The 22,094-nt window shown below is 35.4% G+C and overlaps 1 protein-coding gene across 2 annotated transcripts in view; it reads right to left on the bottom strand.

Annotated features, from left to right (window-relative positions):
• The window catches only part of CWC27 (CWC27 spliceosome associated cyclophilin), a gene marked incomplete at both ends in the record, with an annotated part of 231,662 nt that overhangs the window by 26,641 nt on the left and 182,927 nt on the right, over window positions 1-22,094 (bottom strand). For both annotated transcript variants that reach the window (XM_080705514.1, XM_080705515.1), the window contains 2 exons: window positions 2,076-2,179; window positions 5,713-5,822. In XM_080705514.1, coding sequence (XP_080561640.1) covers window positions 2,076-2,179; window positions 5,713-5,822 — 214 coding nt within the window. The remainder of the gene's footprint in view (window positions 1-2,075; window positions 2,180-5,712; window positions 5,823-22,094) is intronic.

Below are 22,094 nucleotides of genomic sequence, written 5' to 3'. Positions count from 1 at the left end.
AAAAACAAGGTGGACAATTTTAAAAACACATGATTTATACCTGAAGATAATGAAGAATTCAAATGAAAGAATCCTGAGCCAAAGGGCTAGGAAGAAATTTGGGAAGTTAAAAGGCCTTGCCAAGTTGAAAATAAATTTGAATCTTATGGGTTATGAGTCTCAAATGAAACTTCTGGGGTTTGAATTTGTTGGTGACTTTCCTGTTCAATAAAAAAGGGCTTAAATGGCTTATAAAAAGGTTAAAAAATGTATTGGGCATCAAACTGTTCTTACAAAACACCATCTTGATGAGTTAAGTGTAAATGAATCAGAAACACATGGGTCATATTTCCTTCAAATATGCATATGGATTCAAAAATACGGGGAAGAGGACTTGGCAAGACATTTTTGTGTGTATGTGTGTTGTGGCTGAACCTAAAACATTTGAAAGATATTTTGAGACACTGAAAGAATCCAAAATAAAACTAAACCTGTCCAGTCATATAAAAAAACAGAAGGTTCTATGCAATGTGCATTTATCTCTATGGGTCAATCCACATTCACTGAGCCTTTGTCTGGCACGTAACTATGGGAGGAGCCAGCTTCTGCCTTGAAGCAACTTTGAATTTAAGTATAAAAAATTTTAAGTAATAGAAGCCTGTCACAAGAGATAGAGGATTTTATAAAAATTGGACATCATTACCCAAATCATATGGCAATTACACATTAATTGAGAAGTACCCAAGTGCTTTCAGGGCCTTAGGTTAGGTAGGTTTCATTCACTCGAACCTTCATGAACATCTCAGCCTTTTTAGTTAAAGTTATATACAATGTAGAATCTTATTTAAATGTTTTCTGAGTAAGTAGTTTCATGTCTTCTTAAACATGCATCTTAGCCCTCCTACCTCCACTCTCTAGATCTGTGAGTGCTGGACAAATCTTGCTGACTGGTTTCCTGGAGAATGGGAGTGTTGAACAGTTTTGAAATAGTGGAGATGCTGCTCGGCAGGGAGCTCTGAGGCCAGGATTCTGGGTTGGAGTAATGGCACATGTGACGATTCAGAGGCTTCAGAGGGTGAGTTATGAGTGGGGCGGGGGGACACTGGCTCACTTGCTGCAACATGCTGAGCCAGGGTGAAGTGGGAGGTGGAGGCATTAGGTGTGGGGAGGCCTAATATACTGCATGTGCAGTCAACTTGAGGACATGGGTGTGATAAGGGAAAACAGGATTCTTATTCATTCTCATTCTCATTCTCATTCATATTCATATTCTTTCTCTCTTGCTCTCTCTCTCTCTCTCTCTCTCGCTCTCCAAAAAAAGGATAAATTTCCAAGCACAGGACATGTACATGCCATTAATTTATCAGTGTCTTTAAGAGCTGAAAAATATCCAAAGATAAAAATAAAATTAACTACATGTTGCTAGGTTTCTATAGATCATAAACTTGAAGAGGAAGTTAGTAGGATTATCAAATAGATCACTGTTTTAATGTGTTTGTGGGAAAGTGCAAATTTTTATTGATTTATTATCTATAAGGTTATTTCCTAGCTGTTTAACATGAGTCTTATCTTTTCTACAATGTTAGAATTTACTTGAAGCAGAAATGGTGTTGCTGGGCGTGGTGGCGTACGCTTGTAATCCCCGCGCTTGGGAGGCAGAGACAGGAGGATCGCGCTGGTTCGGAGCCAGCCTCGCTGGTTTAAGAGACCCTGTTTCCACATAAAGTTAAAAACTAGGTCTGGGAGTGTAGCCTGTGGGAGTGTAGCCCGGAGGTAGAAGGGCTTCCAGGAACCCCAGTACCACCAAAAAAAAAAAAAAAAAAAAGAAATGGTGTTAACTATTTCTTGTGCCTGGCTAGCACAATACTAAGAACACACTAAGCACTCAATAAATGCTTGCCTATTTATTGCTTGTTGTGTTTATTTAATTCACTTTAACATTGAACTGAAATGAAGAAAAAGGGTGTCAAGGCCCTGTAATAAAGATAGTAAAATCTGAGAGAAATTAAAAAAGATGATATGGTGAAAATGTCCCCACATGCTCCCAGTCTAAGCTCAATCACTCAGAATTCGTACAAAGAAATCAAAGCCCTTACCATCCTTCATCATCTTCTACTTCTGTCTCAGAAATGTCATTTTCAGGAGTTTCAGCAATTGCTTGAGTGAGTTTAGATTTAAACTGGTTCAGCAGCGCAAGGGTCTGAAATAACAATTATACTGCTAAGCTGTCTGATAAAGACAAATATAATTCTGAAAGAGACACTTGAATAGGGTAGAAAAGAAAATATCCTACTTGAATGTAAAACACTTATATAAATGTTTGATTTTTGAAGGAAAATGACAAAACTACCTTCAGGCCACAACACTGATATTACAAATAGTATTTTCCATTTAAAGAATTTCTAAAATTATAAAAATATCAATACTGGGAAAGTGGAAAGGATAAATTCATTCATTGCTGGAAGATGGACAAATGAAAATATCTTTATAAAGCAAGCTGTTGATATGCATCAGAAACTTTAAGATGTTTATTCCCTCTGATTGAATAATTTTAATCCAAGGAATATATTCCAAAAATGTAACCTGAAACATGGAAAACGGTTTATGCAACAATATTCATATAAATGGAAAATATTAACATGTTAAACATCTATCAATAAGGAACTAGATGAATTTGGTAAAAGCAATAAATATGCTATCACATTGTTATTAAAAATAATATACATAAAACATTGCACTCTATTTTTAAGTGAAAGAAGGAGGATATAAGTGTCAAGGTTTTAAAAAAAAGAACAACAAAAAAAGGAACATTGCTCTGAATTCTTATTTGGTTTTCATGTCTTTTGTGGGCAAGATCCAGAAACAAGTGGCTACAATTTTATAATCCATGATCTCTGGGCTATACTCACTGGTCTACTCCAAACTGAGGAGAACAGAGGCTAGGAAAAAGTTCTCTAGTTTTAAAGAGTACATCCTTATGAAGTGGGTTAAAATACTACCTGAAAAATTAAGGGATTGATAATGATTTTTGTATGTTGAATTCAATACTAAAATCCTTATACTTCATGAAAAAAAAAAAGATGTGTGAATGAATGACAGTTCAAGTGGCTAGGCCTGGTATGGCAGCATATGCCTGTCATTCTAGCAACTTGGGAGGCTGAGGCAGGAGGATCACAACTTGGAGGACAGACTCAGCAATTTAGTGAGACTCTATCTCAAAACAAACAAAACAACAACAAACAAAAACAACAACAAAACACATGTGAATAGAAAGTATAGTAAAGAATCATAATTAATTCTTAGTTTCCAGAATTTTTTAAAAGAATATTATTAAAATTATAGTTTATAAAAAATTAGGTTTGACAGTCTAGAACCTGAGCTTAATAAATAAGAGATATAAAAATATCTGCCAGAAACAAAGGCAGTTAGTTCTACAAAATGATAATAAAAAGTACTTCATACATTTCTGCAAAATTTAATGCCCACATAGACAATTGCTGAAAATATACATGTTACCATAGCTGCTAAATTCCAACAGAATATCATCATAGGCATTCTGAGGACCGCTTGGGGGTTAGAAATCAGACGTTCTCTTTTTAGAGTAGACATTATAGAACTAAGCTCTTTAAATAATGTTACCAGATAAAACCTGGATCTTCCTGAGTTAAAAGTGGCAAAGCAGTTTGTTTTTACAGCCAATTACTGTGCTACTGGCATTTGCGTGAAGGGGAAGGGGAACAGAAACCAGAAAACATCCTCTTGGCCTTTCATGGCTTCTCTTATATTCAAGATTGGACTCTGTCTAGCTGCATTCCAAAGCAAGAGAAGGCACAGAGCAGAAAAGAAAACATCACAAAAATCCCAGGGTACGTTATAGGGTGAAGAAGATAGCATCTACATGGAGACATTTCTGCTTGGCATCTGTTGAGGAATTACTCAGCCTTCTGGCTTTTGCTGAAGGAACGAATGGCCAACCACTTAGAGCATTGCTCTTCAGCTCAGAGAGAGACTTTTCCATGTGGAGAAGTTACTTGGAAAGTGCCAGCCTTGGCAGACTCTGTCCAAGCCTATCTGCACTCCAGACTCTCCTGACTGGCCTCTGTGCCTTCTGTCCTAACCTAGGTGCAATCCACTCTTCATACTCTTGCCAGGTTGGAGAGATCTTCCTGAATTCAAAATGAGATCTTGTCACCTCCTTTTGTCAGTGGTTCCTCACTGCCTGTAGGGCCAATTAAATTCTGATCATGGCTGGAAAATACCTTTTATGAGCTGACTCCTGATTACCTCTTCAGCCTCATCTCTTTCCTTCTATTAATTTTACAATTACACTTAGCACTTTTGTACTCTTTACAAAGAGGGCAAAAATTTTTCATATACCGTTCCTTTTGTTTAGTCATATCCTGCCTTTATTTCATCTGGTTGTCTCCTTTTAAACCTTCAAAACTCAGATGATAAGTCGTTTTCTTAGGGAGACCTCAGATTCTTAGGCCATGTGTAGGTATTACTGCTACACATTCACATAGTACCCTGTATGTGTCCTTTCATAATGTTCAACTTCTTTTATGGATATTATTTGTTTAGCTGGGTCTTTTCCTTGATAATTCAGAGAATGCAGGAATGTGTTAGACTGCTGACCACCGAATATAGTGATAAGTATTTGATAGGTTCTAAAATTGTTTGCTTAGAAGGGAAAACAAAACAAAACAAAATAAAATAAACAACCATGAACAAGTATGATTGTCAATATTTTTGGTAGTAGAGTTATTATAGTTAACTATACAAAAAACTTTGTGACTCCATGAAAACAAGTTAATAATGCACTTTATCTTAATTTCTTTTGGTGTGCCATTTCTTTTGAAAATTGCATATAAATTAGTACCTTGTAATTAAAATTTCCTACAGCAGACTTCTTATTGAACTTTCCCTATGATTATTTTCACGCTAAATACTGACTCATGATCCTTCTTTACCTGTAATTAGGTGTCATTTATAATATAGTTTCTGATTAGACTAATTTAACCAAATAAGCTTGGGCTTTTTAATTTACTATCATTTTGCCTGTTATGTCTAAAATGGCTTTATATATACAGCACCACCAGAAATAATTGATTTTGGTTTGTCCCCTAACTTTTCAATGAAGGTCTGCTGAAGAGATTTGTTTCGTTAAGTGCCAAGTACTCCACGGTACACACAGCTGGCTCCCAAATTGTTGTAGTAGTTCTATCTCTTTTTATTCTTGATTTCTGAACATTTTCTCATATTGCTACCTAAAGATTCCAGGATTACTTTCAATAAGCAGGACTTTTATTACTGAAGACATCAACTTGTGGACCAAATGCCTTATTTCCAGGCAGTGTACAATTTCAAGCTAAGCTGGTTTGTTGGCATGTGATACACTGGGCTAGAAGATATTCTCTCATTATTTGCAACTGCTACTTCTCCATTGCTGAATTAAATTTCTGAGGATATGAGGTTTTACAAAGTTGTTGGCTTGACAGAGAAGTACCAGGTTGAAATGAAAGTTTCAGACTTTATCAAGTAAAGGCCTAGAGAGAACTCCAGAATTTGGATCCTTCTCAGAGTTGCACAGTCCTTGGCACCCTTATCCTATATAAATATATCTTTTCATTTTTAGTGCTTTCCAGATATATAATCAAATCAGGCTTTGTTTAGCAACACTGGCAAAGCAGGAAAAGGTCAATGAGTCTGAATGGGTTTTGGTTTTGCAGTTACCTGGTCTTCCCGGGAAGTTCCCTTCTTCGGCTGTTGTTTCCTCAAAGCTTCATACTTTTGCTTTTCTCGTCTGTATTCTGCAACAGCACCATCCGGAGCAGCTTCTTCCTCTGAAGAATAGTAGAATGTTCTTAGAATGGGTAGTACAAAGACTGTGGATTCATATGCATGCTCATATCACTAAAGAGGAATTCCAATAAACTTCAACTTGATGGCACCATAGAAAATAACGTATTTAGTTGGGCGTGGTGGCGCACGCTTGTGATCCCCGCGCTTGGGAGGCAGAGACAGGAGGATCGCGCAGGTTCAAAGCCAGCCGTGCACGCTGGCTTAGGAGACCCTGTTTCCAAATAAAAATGTAAAAATAGGTCTGGGAGTGTAGCCCGGAGGTAGAAGGGCTTCCAGGAACCCCAGTACCACAAAAAAAAAGAAAAAAGAAAAAGAAAAGAAAATAAAATAACATATTTAACAAATAAGTAGGATAGATGTCAGGAATAGAAAAAATAGTTGGTTTTTTTTTGTGGTACTAGGGATGGAACCCAGGGGCATTCTCTCTCTGAGCTATACCCTCAGCCTTATTTAATTAATTAACTAATTAATTAATTAATTAATTAATTTTTTGGTGGTACTGGGGTTCCTGGAAGCCCTTCTACCTCCGGGCTACACTCCCAGACCTATTTTTACATTTTTCTTTGGAAACAGGGTCTCCTAAGCCAGCACGCGCGGCTGGCTTTGAACCTGTGCGATCCTCCTGTCTCTGCCTTCCAAGTGCGGGGATTACAAGCGTGCGCCACCAGGCCCGGATCCCCAGCCTTACTTTGTATTCTTTATTATGAAACAAGGTCTCACTGAGATGCAGAGGGCCTAAGTAGCTGAGGCTGTTCATGAACCATTATCCTCCTATCTCAGCCTCCTAAATGCTGGGATTACAAGCGTGCACCACCATGTTTGGCAAAAATAACTTTTACTAAATCAGAATTTAGAAATCAAATCTATGGGTTTGATCCTGCAATGATTCCATGTGAAGATTAGTTAACAGTTTAGAAAATAATTTTGCCTCAAAATGCCTTAAGTCATTAACATTTAACATACCTTATAAGTTTATATAAATACTAATGAGCCGGGAGTGGTGGCGTATGCTTGTAATCCCTGCACTTGGGAGCGGAGACAGGAGGATCATGTAGGTTCGAAGCCAGCCTTGTTGGCTTAAGAGACCCTGTTTCCAAATAAAATATAAAAAAAAGGTCTGGGAGTGTAGCCCAGAGGTAGAGGGGTTCCATCCCCAGTACCACTCCCCCCCAAAAAACCTCCCAAAAACTAATGAAAAATTGTGACTAAAAGCAAAACAAGTTAAAACAATAAGAACAAAACTCCCAATCTATCTTTTCTTGTCTTTGGCTGGCAAACTGAGACAAGTGGGATATGATCAAGAATGCCAGCTGTCTTCCCAGTCAAACCTGAGCTTGTTACTTGCCGAACTATTACCTAATTTGAGGAACTTTATAAATGTGACATGTTAATAGTGAGCCACTTTGTCCAAGATATTTTCTCGATAAAAAAATGTGTGAACTTAGAAATAAGTCGTCTTTTCATAGTTACCTAATATAATTTTGATGGCACATGAAAGGAATAATTGGTTTTATAAACACTTTTATATGGACTTTTTAAAGTACTGTATGTACAATTCTTCTTTCAAGACTAACAGTTGTAACTGCCAAAAACTAAGCACATTAATGAAAAAGAAACTGTTAAGTACAGAAATAATATGTGGGTCTTAAAAGCCCCTAGTAAAGAGAGGATATTATAATTGGTGTATATAAAATGGTTCTTGTAATGGGTTTTAAAATTACTTTCTAATTTTTCTTTTGAACTATATCACTGAATTATCTTTCTTCTTATGCTATACTAGTTGGGTTCGCACTGTCTTGAATGTAAGACACGCACTAATCTTCGCACCCTTACGTGAGGCGATAATGCTTTCTTTCCCAGTCTCTGCTCTCCTGGTTCCTTTGCCACACGCATCTGAAGTGCTTTCCTTTGGTTTCTAGCTATTGCTCTTTGAACTCATCCTGTTCTTTTGATCCCCTAGCCTTTGCATCTGCTGTTTTCTTCTTTTAGGAATACTAAAAACATTCCATTTCTTCATTTTCCAATCATTTTTCCTTGCTTAAATCCCACTCATTCTTTAGCTGTCAGCTTGGGAAGTGCTTTATTCTGGAAGCCTTTTCTGACTACAATCATGAAGTCAGGCTCCTTTAACCTTCCAGAGCCCTTTTAACACTGTTCAGACTTTAATGGTAATTTTCTGTTTATTCTTTTCAAATCTTCACTGGACATTAAATTCCTCTAGGAGAAATCATATTTTCCCAGCAAAGAGGGCAGTGCTTGGCACATGATAGAAGTTCAATAAATAGTCAAATAAATGAATGAAGTAATAATGGTATTGGAGAAGGGGAACATAAGAAGGTGGTAGGCCAGTTTGACCTTCCCAACCCATCAGTTACACCAGAAAATGAAATGTACCTGGATTCTTTTGCTCCATTACACTCAGGTAGCAATGGTATTTCTTTTCTGCCATTTCTTTATTTTGCAATTTTGCAAAATCCTAAGGTAAATTCTGATGAGTATTCTCAGAACTGTCAAATGTTTTAATGTTTAACAAATATGAAAGAGAAAAGATAAGTTCCTAACATAAATTTTAGCTACAAAGGATTGAAAATTTTTATTTGTGGTGAGAATTTTAAAATAAATGGAGAGACTGATAGAGATGAATTTAGCTAGTCAATGTCAGTTAAGCCAAGCTTGTGACCTTCAAAACAGATTCAACGGTGCTTATTTTAGTGTCTTTAACATACATTCCCTTACACATGGTCCCCTTTAGCAAGGACCAACTCCTTGATTTCACTTTTTGAATGTGTAGGAAACAGATAAAAGAGGAATCCATTTCAAAAAGTCAAGGATAAAGCCCTGGGTGGTGGCGCACACTTGTAATCAATCCCAGTATTTAGGAGGCTGAGACAGGAGGATCAAAGATTTGTGGCCAGCCTCAGCTACTTGTGATGCCCTCCATAACTCAGTGAGATTTTGTTTTAAAATAAAGAATGAAAAATAGGGCTGAGGGTGTAGCCCACGGGTAGAATTTCCCTGGGTTCAATCTCTAGTGCCACAACAAAATCAACAACAACAACAACAACAACAACAACAACAACAACAACCACCATATCAAGGATAGGTATTTAAGTACAAATTAAAGCACGGACATTCTATAACTACGTTGTTTAAAATATTACAGTCACTTGAAAACTTAGAAAAAAGGAGTCACCTCATCTTGGAAACTGGTAAAGACAAAATTTTGAAAGTAGCTATACTGAGGTATTCTTTATATATAGTAAAATTCATTTTGGGTCCACAATTTAATTGCTTGGTTACAGTAAACGGTAACAGTTCCACTGCAATCAAGATAGGGAATAGATCCACTGCCTTAAAAAGTACTAAATATACCTCACAGTGAATTTTTCTTTTCAGGCACTACTGATCTGCTATCAACATAATTTTGCCATAACTAGAAACTCAAACAAATGGAGTACACAGTCTTTTATGTCTGGCTTCTCCTACTAGGCAAATATTTTTGAAATTCATCCATGTTTGGGGGTATTTCTTTGCATTATTGAGTAATATTCCATAGTCAAGGCATACTCTAATTTATGTATTCTTTTTATAAGTTGATGAATTTTGAGTTGTTTCCAGTTTTTTTGTCTTCTATAAACAATACTTCCATGAACATTCAAAAGAAGTCTGATTTTCATTTCTCTTGGGTAAAAACCTAGGAGTGGGATCATTATACTGTTTTACAAAGAGGCTGCCCAAATCAGCAGTGTAGGAGAATCCAAGTTGTTCCACAACTCCACACCTCTATCTGGTATTATCATTTAACTTCAGCTATTCTAGTGGGTGTGGAATAGTATCTTGTTATGGTTATCTCATTTTTATGATGACAAATGATAGTAAACATTTTTATGGGCTTTATTGGTCACTCATGTGTCTTCTTTGGAATTGTTTGTTCAAATCTTTTATTAATTTTTGCCTTATTAATGTATCAAAAGAGTTTTAAAATATATTCTAGGTATTAGCACTTCGTCAGATATATATTATACAAATAGTTTTCCTCAGTCTGTGGTTTGCCTTTTCATTTTCTTGACTGTGTCTTTGAAAAAGCAAAAGTTACATCTTGATAAAGTTTTTTATTGATATTTTATTCTATATATCACCCTTCTTTTGTGTTACCTACGAAATCTTTGCTTGCTCCAAGGTCACAAACATTTTTTCCTTAAAAGTATAAAACTTAAGCTATTCGTTTTAGGTATACGATTTATTCTGAGATAATTTCTATATGTACAGATTTCAATTGTTCCAGTATCATTTGTTACACAAAAGGCCTTTCCTCATTGAGCTACCTGGCACTTTCCTTGAAAATCAAATGATCATATATTTGGTATGTATCTATTTCTTGGTACTGTCTTCTATTCCAATAATCTATGCCTCTCCTTTTGTCAGTGGTACACTATTTTGATTACTATAAGTTAATAGTAATTCTTGAAATCAGTTAATGTAGAGTTTCTAACTTTTTCAATATTATTTTGGTGATTTTTGTACTTTTGCCTTTTCTTATACATTTTAAAATCAGCTTCTGAATCTGCTAGGATTTTGACAGCTGCTACAGTAAATGGATAAATTAATTTGGAAAGAACTGCAATCAACAATACTGAATCTAATAAAGTTAGATTAAATCTGTCTTTAATAATTACCTTGGTTCCAGCCATCATACCCAGTGGTAGTGCTGGTTATGGAATAGGAATGGGGAATAGTTTTTATCATTTTTTTTAACTAGCCCAGATCATTAGGTATGTTTTGGAATATGTATAGTTAGTTGCAGAATGACTGGCTGATATTCATTCTAGAAAATAAAATATAGCAAAAATAAAGAAAAACCAGGTTTTTTCTTTTCTTTATTTGGTACTGGGGATTGAACAGAGGTATTTTACCTCTGAGCCACACACCAGCTCCATTTTTTTTTCTTTTTTTAACTCTGAGACAGAGTCTTACTAAGTTTCCAAGGGCCTCCCTAAATTGCTGAGACTGTCCTCAAACCTGTGATTCTCCTGTTCAGCCTCCCTACTGGAATTGCAGGCATGTACCACCAGCTTGGTTAATAATCAGTTTTTACAGAACGGAAAACATAGCAAAATCTCTCCTCCACAAAAAAATCATAAAACTATAAGCTATGTGAAATGTATTTAATTTTTACACACAGAGTGAGTGAGCACACCAACTCTCAACTAAAATGGGTTTGTCAAAAGTTTTTCGTAAAATTCAAACCCAAGAATACTTACTTTAAATATAAAAGTGAATGAGTTAGCCATGAAAAATATATCAAACTTTTTGTTTTCATTTTTACTAGAGGTAGATTATAAATAAACGCATCTGAAAAAGTTATTTGTAAAAAAGCAAAAACCTAAACAATTTTTTTTTTTTTGGTGGTATTGGGGTTCCTGGAAGCCCTTCTACCTCCGGGCTACACTCCCAGACCTATTTTTGTACTTTTTTTATTTGGAAACAGGGTCTCTTAAGCCAGTGCGGCTGGCTTGGAACCTGTGTAATCCTCCTGTCTCCGCCTCTCAAGCACGGGGATTACAAGCGTGCACCACCACGCTTGGCAGCACAATTTTCTTAATTATGGAAATTTCCAACATAAAGAGAGATTGGTATAATGAACCTCTTTTTCTCATGACCTACTGTCAATATTAATAACCTATGGACAATCATATTTAACTCAGAAGGTATTCTTGGGGCATTAAACTAGCACTCTAATAGGAACCATGAGTACCTATGTTTCCTGTGGTGGATACAAAAAGGAGGACATAGGCTCTTAAATTCTATTGTAGAAGGGGCTAGTGAGCATGGCATGGTTAAAACATAGACTTCAGATGACAATGATATAATATTTGGTTCTATAATGTTCTAAACGTGGGATATAGAGAAAAGTTCTATCATCTTTCTGTACCTCAGTTTTTTGAGCTGTAAAAACAGGATAATAATACCTATTCTGTTGTGAAGATTAAATGAAATACTGTCTGATACATGGTGAATGTTTAACAAACGGTTACTAGTAACACACTCAGATTAAAAATGTTAGGGTACCAAAATATACTCACACCTACTGTACATTTCTATGTTAACACTATATATGTTTTTCTTTTGTTATGATGGCCTTCCATAAGCTTTCAAGGGATACTGCATGCTTTTACTCAAGTTGGGCCTATATTTATCTTTTTCTTCATACAAATATACTCCTTTTATATAATGGAATACATTACTTTAAGGGAGGGAAAGGGGAAACTATTTTCCTCCCAGATTATGAAGCTATCTATATTCTAAAAATGGTGATAAGATTTTCTTGGTAGAGATCTCTAAGTTGAATATTTTATTTTATTTCCCTCCTGCATTTCCCCATTTTAACCTATATGGAAAAGTTAATTAAGACAACTTTAAAGCTCGGTGTGATGGTGCTTGCTTGTAATCCCAGTACTTGGGAGGCTGAGACAGGAAGATCCGGGCTCTCAGCCAGACTCAGCTACTTAGTGAAGCCCTCTACAATTTAGTGAGACCCTGTTTCAAAATAAAAAATAAACAATGGAGTTGGGGGTGTATCTTGGAGGTAGATGCTCCTGGGTTCAATCCCCAGTAGTGCAAAAGAAAAAAAAAAACCCAAAAAACAAAAAGACAACTTATATTTTTCTCAATATTTATCAAACCACATTCCTTTTATATTTCTAGCTGTGGTAATAAAAGTATAGGCATACGGTTCAGGTATACCTGGACATATCTGCCCTGATAATATCTTAATACTAGAGCATTAGTCATCCTTCTTAAATGTAGGCATAACCAGCTTCATAAACGTGTTATATATAAAGCAATTAGTGGTGGTGATGACAAACATCTAACAGCAATGAGTAAGATTCACTCATATATTTTAGAATCTGTTTCATTCAATCTCTTTGGTAACAGGAGCACATTTAAAATGATGAAGAGAAGATTTACTCTGATGTATAAAATAGACTTTGAAAAGTGTTAATGAAATAGTTGGATAAAATTGTCAGGTTTTTCATTTTTACTTAAATGATTCAAGATCAAATAACCTGCTTCTTTCTCTTTCCACAGGGTTTGAGTACTGTTTCCAACATGACTTGCATCTACCCCATCTTTAACTATATTTGTAGCAAAGCGCAAGTTCAACTAGTTTTAGCAGATGGACTGAGAACTACACAGCATTCTAGAATGCTGTCTGTCTCAATTGCTAGATCAACTGTCATCTGACAATGTCTTGGGCTGTAATCTTATCCTGACTGCAACTTTTGGCTTCCCAAGGGGGAAAGTGTATAAAAATCAGACTTTTAACCCTCTGGTCATGAGTGAGATCATTTTGACTTCAACACTGCTGACTGAATTTTGTAATGAAAGTTAAGAACTCAAATAGTTGGTGCCTCAGGGTTAAATGGGTAAATCATAGGCTGTGCTCTATCATTACAAAGCTTGAGATGTTCTGCTCTTCCTAGTAAATAACGCACTAAAAAGATCCACGGATTCTTAGGTTGTTTAGGAGGTACTTTTATTGGATTTGACTACCTAGATGTATTCTGAGCTTTTGAGCACGGTTATTATTTCTTTAATTCCAATATGATTTATCTTTTTAAAAACACTTGATAGAAGTATGAAGAAGTTCTAGTTACAGGTGAAGTGGTAAGACTTGAGAGAAACAAGTGAATTATGCAAGTTTGGTGTTAAAAAAGGACAGATGTTTGGGTTGGTGTTTTAAGGGTGGTCTCATTAATATGCCTGTTTCCAGGATATACAATTTTAGCTGTGAAACATGTAGTATTTTGGCCTGAGCTGATTTTATCTTGTGATAATTTTCTCCAAACAGCTATAAAATAAAAACAGATGTTTTTGAAAGTACTGATGAAGAGTGACTTGAAGCTACTTTGTGTCTGTAGGCCTACATGAAAGATTAGTTGATTTGATGGAATTTCAAATAATTAAGATGTCATATTTTACTAAATGCTCTTTACAAATATATTCTCTTGGATAGAATTAAAAACAACAGCCAGGTGTGGTGGCGTACGCTTGTAATCCCAGCATTTGGTAGGCTGAGACAGGAGGATCAGGGTTTGAGGACAACCTCAGCTACTTAGCGAGGCCCTTTGCAACTCAGTGAGACCATGTTTCAAAATAAAGAATAAAAAATAGGACTGGGGGTATAGTTTAGAGGTAGATTGCCCCTGGGTTCCATCCCCAGTACTGCAAAAAACAAAACAAACTCCCAAATTAGACTATATCTTATAGAAATAACATTCATTTTAAAATTTAAAAAAGAAGTGTTCTCCCTGTACAAACTAATATTCAAAACTGCTTCACCATAAATTGGACTCCCTCTCAGACATATCAATTTGCTTATTAATTTCATTTGTAAAAATAATGGCAAGATTTCGTTGACAGCATTCATAGAAATTCCAGGCTGAACAGGCTGGTCAGGTCATTTATTCTACGCATTTGGCCAATGCCAATAAAGAGTGCATATGTGAATTATTATCATAATTCTTTGCATCAAGAATTATGATAATAAAATGTTTGGGAAGACTAATTCAATGCTGCAAAACTGTGGTGAGAAAAGTTGGCCTCTCATATTTTTCATAATGTAGATGTCTTATAGTTCTTTACCAACATGGAAAACATATCAGGTAAATACAGAAACACAATCATCGTATGTTAATACTTTTTTCCTAGAAAGTTATACATTTAAAACATCAAGGTCAGAGAAGCATAAGCAGTTAGTTATACCACCTCTGGGTAAGCTCATTGGCTGCTCTAGTTTTTGGTTTTGTGAGAATTTTAAGTTACTTGCTATTTGCTTTAAGAATATCTTTCCAACCTTCTGTTTTCATTCTTAGCCAAAATGAATAGGCAAACATCTTGACAACAGCTGCAAGTTCTCCTAATCTTTCATTATATAAACCTGTGTTACCAGGATTAAGCCTGCTAAAGTTCCATCTAGACTGCATGGAAATTAACTCAAACATTTTACATGGACCACAGAGCCAAATGCAATGGCATCTATGACACAAGCCCAGCTACATAAAAAAGCTGGTCAACTCTTCTACTTTCTAACTGGGCACATCACATTAGTATAATGTGTGATCAACTATGAATAATCAAAGGACATTCATTTTTCATGCTTTTATTTTTCATCAGTGTACTATGAGTAATTTCCTTAGATCTATGTTTTGGTTCAGTAATTCTCTGTTCAATTATAACTGATCAGTTTTTAAACCATAAACTGAGTCATTAATTATAGCAACTCTTTCTCTTTATAAAAATTCTATTGGTTTCTTTTCAAATTTACCCATTCATTTTTCCAAAGCCTTAGTCTTTTATTATGATTTTTAGTCTTTTAAAAATCTCTTTATTGAAAATACACACTATTTTGTATCTTTCAGATTTAAAATACATATTATGTTGTATCTTTCAAATCCCTCTGTTAATATCTTCTGATTCTCCTCCTAGAGTAGTTATTTCTCAAAATGTTTTCTAATTCCTTATTGTGAGTTTATTTTCAGCTAGGGCTGAGTCTTCATCACACTTACAGGAATTCTTGGCACCCAAGACTGTGTAAAGGTTCAAAGATGTTTTGCATTTGTTTCTGCCAGACAATCAAGGGCTTCCATTGGTCCAGGGCCAGTTTTTAAAATTTCTTGATTTAGGATTTCCATACCATGTAAGTAGTGTATATTCAGTCTTTATAGCCATGCCTGTTAGAGGTATAGAGTTCTAATTTTTTTAGTGAGAGACTGTTTCTTTCCCACAAGTAGCTCTGAAAAATGGCAAGGTTCTTTACGGCCTTCCTGACCAGGTGGACTTTTTCTAGTTCCTACCTCTAGGCATCTTCCATCCAACTCCTGCTTCTCACTATTGGAACCTACATCTAGGTCCAATAACCCCCGGGCAACCATAGCATCAACTTCATTACTTAAGGCTCCTGTCATGCCTTCTCTTTGTTTCTGATACCTAGGAATCTCCCTCTCTCTCAAGGTGGGATAAGAATTTAATTCTAGATTATATTTTAACCAATGCTTCTATATGATTGTAAAAGAAGGAAGATCTGTGTTATTTCAGCCCATGTTGCCAGAACAGGAAGTAGCACATTCATTTCTTATGTGCTTGGATCCTCTTGAATAAACAAAAATTGAATTAAGCAACTGGATGATTTTAGTGACATAAAACTGGCTAATGAAATGCACAAGTTTAAAAATTCAGTTTCTCTAAGTACAGAGTGCTCTATTTTTATTATACATCTTAATATACACTGGGTGATAATTCATAAATAATGATGCAATATAATGGTTATTATTATTAACTAAAATTTAAAACTATTAAGAGTAAAAAAGAAAAAGAGAAAAAAGAACATTTACTAAGGATCTACTATACCTTAGGCACTGCTAAGGTGCTTTGATTATCCATAAAGAAAGTAGCCATAAACCTACTTTATAAATGAAGAAACAGAATAGGACCACAATTAAGTATGATACAGCTCTGTTCTACTGTCTTCAATTAAAATTTAAATTCAGAAAATAAAATTCACTAGCTGTATTCCACATGACTGCTACTCTGAGAGATCCTTTGATTGAAATAAATGTAAAACATATATGATACAGTCTTTTCACTCCAGAAATTAAAGTATAAAATGAACCTAACATGAAAATTATTAAGATGTCAAGCCATTAATTATCATGAAAGTGTAGGTTTTGGATTCATGGGTATAATATCAGCAACCTAGAGGGCTTAAAGATTACCTATGAGCCAGGCATGGTGGTGTATACCTCTAATCCCAATACTTGGCAGGCTAAGACAGAAGGATTGCAGATTTGAGTACAGCCTCAGCAATGTAGCCAAACTCTTAGCAATCTAGTGAAACCCTGTTTCAAAACAAAAAATAAAAAAGGGACGAGAGGCATTATTTTAGAGTTAGAATGCCCCTGGGTTCAATCCTCAATATTAAAAAGAAAAAATTCCCATGTTATGACATTAAATTTTTAAAAAATATATAACTACTTTAAAAATATACTAATTACTATTTGGAACATGCATTTATTAGAGAGTCAGAGCTAGAGGATACCTTGAGAATCTTCTAACTTCTTAGCTCATAGATAAATTAAGGTATAGGTAAGGGAAGTGACCTGACCAGTGCTCTATAAGGGTTGGCAACAGAGCTTGAGCTAAAACGTAGACTCAACTCTTAGATTAGATGACACACGGTAGAAGTCTACAAGTCGGGTATATACCATACTTGTGTTCCTGCATAGTATAGTGTTCCTAAGCCCTCTCTTGATCACAAACTTAATGCTTGTCCCACTCCAGTCTCATTGGCTACCTAGCTAATAAATCAATGGTATCTATCCACAAATCTCATTTTACAGATAAAAGAGCTTATATCTATTTCCTTTAATATCTCAGGAAAGAGCTCCAGGAGTTGTCAGCTCAATGTAACTGCAAATTCATCCACTAAAAAAATGTATTGTGTGGTTATTACATGTCAGAAGCTATTAATAAGATTGCTTATGAATGATTTAAAGTGCATTATTTCAAGAAAATTTTTGCAAAATTTTCATAAGTGAAAAATTTTATATAAAGGTGATGTAATAATAGTAAATGTCACTTGCGTAGCAAAAGGGATATATTTTAATACAGAAAAATTGATATCTACTTGTATTTTTATCATATATTCTAGAAACTACAAAATATATTTCTATCCAGACTTTTAATATATAGTATCTTTATTAGTTCCAGAAAAGTGCCACACTTAAGAAAAGCTAATATAATACCTAATATTTTGTGTACCTAGTTCCAAATAATAGATGAAGTGCTTTTTTAATCTTCATAACCAACAACCTATAAGGAAGGCATGTTATTAACCCTATTTACCAACAAAGAAACTAAAGTAGTAGTAAGAGTAAATAATTCATCACAGGGATTATAAATCTGGGACATAAACCCATGTAGTTTGGCTTTATAGTACTAGCTCTTAACTAGCCTAGTTTTTTTTTTTTTTGTTTCATGTCTGTGATGCTGAGAAGAAAATATTTCAATTGGACATAAAGGTGGCAACAGATAATACAGCATGTCTTGATGAAATAAAATCCTATAAAAAAGGATACCAAATTTCCCCTAGAGCGGAATATACGGTACAATGCCTAATGAAAGAATAAATAAGTAGCAGGCCAAACAGTAGTAGGTTTACTCAAGTAAGAATCCCTTATGGTCTTTACTTCATTCTCCTTTATTAATCAAATCTCCCTGTCATTTGAACCTTTAAACCTTTAAACTGCATTGCAGTTTTTAAGTACATTTTATCAAAAGTGCTGTGTCTATATCACCTCTGAGGCTATAAACTCACATGGCAAGGACTACCTCTTTGTGGCCTATAGACCTTGCTTATATTATATGCTCAATAAATAGTAGGTAAGAGGACAAATAAACAGACTGGTAACTTTTAGGTCTGAATTACAACAGTGCCTAGAATGACTTTATTGCTTTTACAGGATGCTTTTACATTGTTGAGGGACAGGATAGTTGCCCAATTAAATTGAGCTACAAAAAAATTAAATAATTTCTGACCCTTGTTAAATAGAGGTGAGAAAGTTGGTGAAGTCAACTTTAAGGCAGTCATTTCTGACTAGGTCACTGTGCACTGTTTTCTGGGTAACAGAAACTCTAAGAGTTGCAGCCACTCACTGAGGTTCTACCATCTCCTTTACCATCTCCCTTGAGGAGCTACTGGGATAACAAGGCCTCTCCCAGTCAGAAGGCCTTTTCTTTTGTTTGCTTTATTATGAAAATCTTAAACGGGGCAGGGTGGCACATGTTCATAATCCAATACTTGGGAGGCTGAGACAGGAGGAATGCAGGTTCTAGGACAGCTTCAGCAACTTAATGAAACCCTCTTTCAAAATAACATATAAGGGTGGGGGGATAGTTCAGAGGATGAAGGCACCCAGATTCAATACCCAGCACAAAAAAATAAAACAAAACAAATCTTAGGGAAATAATTATAATGAGAATAGTCGGTGACTAAAATGCCAGCCCATCTGAAATATATTCTTTACTATCATTTTTCATAATTGCAACCTGTAATATTTATCATGTATTCAGAGGTTAAATTTTTACCTTTTTTCTTGGTATGTGTGTATGTGTGGTGCTGGGTATTGAACCCAGGGGCATTCTACCTCTGAGTTATACCCCAGTCCAATTTTTTAAATTCTTTATTTTGAAACAGGGACTCATTAACTTGCAGAGTGACTCACTAAGTAGCTGAGGCTGGCCATGAACCAAGATCCTCCTGTCTCAGCCTCCCAAATACTGGGAGTACAAGCATTTACCACCATGCCTGGCTAAATCCTTACTTTGTTTTAAAGATATATGTTCAGATGGTATCTTCAAAAAGTGAATGAAAAGAAAATCAGTCTCTTCATTCAATGAAACTGCCAAAATGAAACTTATTCATAATAAAATCATTTAATATGGGAGTGCACAAAAAGTATATATATACACTAAAAGTTCAATTTTTCTGTACTATGGACTATAAGAAACCTACCATTTATTTATTCTGTTTAATCAATTTTCAGTTTCAGTATATTTTCATACTACAAATGGAACAATACTGGCTCCATCTGGTGGTCAATAAGCCTCTATAGTTTCATGAAAATTAGTTGAGAGTGGTTAATTTAAGAGCTACTAGAAATATTCGTGAACACTGAGCTATGCCTTGACATTGAATACTATCATGTGCAATTCAGCCCAGGTTAGATGGAAGTGTTAATTTTTTTCTCTCTATAGTTTACCCTAGCTTAATTGCTTCATATTACCTTGGGGCTTTAAACAATTCTCAGAATGAAACAGTACAGAATGTTTTCCTATTGGCTAATTTTGAGAAATGTGCAGGGAATAAGTTGTTTCAGAGAATAAATAACACAGTTTAAGCTTAAAATTTAAGATTTTCACACTGGATTTCATTTTGGAATATAAATTGTAAAAAGTCACTGATTTTCAGCTGTATTTTCCATTAAACACTTCCAAAAGACTAGGCTGCGAAAGTTCATATCTTGAAGTCATACATTCTACTAGATGCTTCATCTTGATTTTTAAATTCTGTATAAAGGAATATGTCTGGAATCACAATGTAAAATATCAGTTCTTTGTCATTAGCCATTGCTCTTTTCACAGATCAAAAAGACAGGTTCAGAGAGGTTAAATGATTGTGCTGTGCTGGAAGTGTTAGGAACTAGATTTTCTGAGAAGCCAATGTTGAACATGACCATGTGCACTTTTGTCTTGTAGTGTATCCTTACTGTAAATATGTTTTATTACAATCTGATAGCCATCATAGAATTACATATTTATAGCATACTGTGATAGTTTATGAAATAGAATGTACCCTTAATATAATTTTAATTCTCTAGATTTTTTTTTTTTTTTTTTTGTACCAGGGATTGAACCCAGGGGCATTCTACCTCGGAGCCACACTCTCATCCCTATTTTATTTTTTATTTTAAAATAGGGTCTTGATAAATTGTTGAGGGAGTCACTAAATACTAAGGGTGGTCTTGAAACTGCAACTTGCAATCCTCCTGTCTCAGCCTCCCAAGTACTGGAATTATAACTGTGTGTCACCATGCCTGGTTAGTTTTAGATTTTTTTTTTTTTTTTTTTTGTGGTACTGGGAATGGAACCCGGGACATTCTTCCCGAGCTACATCCCCAGCCCTATTTTTTATTCTTTATTTTGAAACAGAGTCTCACTGAATTGCAAAGGGTTTCACTAAGTAGCTGAGGCTATCCTCGAACCATGATCCTCCTGTCTCAGCCTCCTAAATGTTGAAATTACAAGCATGCACCACCATGCCTGGCAGTTTTAGAAATTTTTCAGGGGGTCTTTTTTTTTTTTTTTTTTTTTTGTCTTTTTGGAACTGGGGATTGAACCCAGAGTGCTGCACCTGCAAAGCAGGTGCTTTGCCACTGAGCTACATCCCGGCTCCAGTTTTAGAAATTTTTAAAAATTTGCTTTAAAGCCCCACACCTACCTAAATACAAAATGTTTCTCTTTTCAGGAAAACATTGCTTTGAGTTTATAATCCAAATACTTGTCTTATTGGTAATAATTTACAGTCATAATAACATAATTTAGGATACTACAAAATATACTAAGAATCAATTCACATTAATTTAAGTAATCTTATCTAATATGTTTAAAAAAAGGTTCTGAACAAAAAAACACTAAATTGGTTTTATTTGTTTTGTTTTGTTTTTTTTGGTGGTACTGGGGTTCCTGGAAGCCCTTCTACCTCTGGGCTACACTCCCAGACCTATTTTTACATTTTTATTTGAAAACAGGGTCTCCTAAGCCAGTGCGTGCGGCTGGCTTCGAACCTGCATGATCCTCCTGTCTCTGCCTCCCAAGCGCGGGGATTACAAGCGTGCGCCACCATGCCCGGCTTACTAAATTGGTTTTAAACTGGGCTTCTATGCTTTACCATTTACTATAGTAAATGTTGGGATCAAATAATATCAGACTCTCTGATAAAAGTGTGTTTACCAAGTGTTTCTCTATTCTTACTAATGATTCCAAGAAGCAACTGTAATATACAAGTGGTTATTGAGGTTTAATGAGAATTATTATGTGACAGTAATTGGTTTGGTTCTGGGGGCTCCAGCATTTTACCTGTCAGCTGCAGTATTGCTACTCTTGTTCAAATTCTCCTCCTTTTCCCTCACATAGTCCTCTGGACTAGCACACATGTTGATTAATGTTGCCTTCTCATCCCTGAACAAAGCACACTTTGTATTTCACAGATGGTATGACCCACAATTCTTTTAGTTTGATGGTTATTTTGACACCATCCCCATGTTGTCCTGTCACTCTGGATATGGAGAGTACAAATTATGTATACTGTCCTGTAGCGACAAGAAAAAAAGCCCTGAAATTATTAAATATAAAAGATTTCAGGAAGCCAATCAGGCAGGAGACTAAAGAAAGAACTTCTACTGTAAACTGCCTGAGGCTATGATTACACTAGCAAATCAAACACTGCAGAATATCTGCTTCTAACACTACCTAAAGGAAAGTTCTACTGTTTTTAATAAGCTCATGAGATAATTTTCTCCAAGTAGTTATAAGAGTTTGCAAACCAGTTCAAAATAGCCCTTAAAATAACTTGCATGTGTGGTATGGCAGAGTATTTTCTTTCTCCTATGTGATTGCAGAAACAGAAGCAATAA

The sequence above is a fragment of the Muscardinus avellanarius genome, assembly GCF_963383645.1.
Source record: "Muscardinus avellanarius genome assembly, chromosome: 1".
NCBI lineage: Eukaryota > Metazoa > Chordata > Mammalia > Rodentia > Gliridae > Muscardinus > Muscardinus avellanarius.
This window is presented reverse-complemented; position numbering and strand designations above follow the sequence as displayed.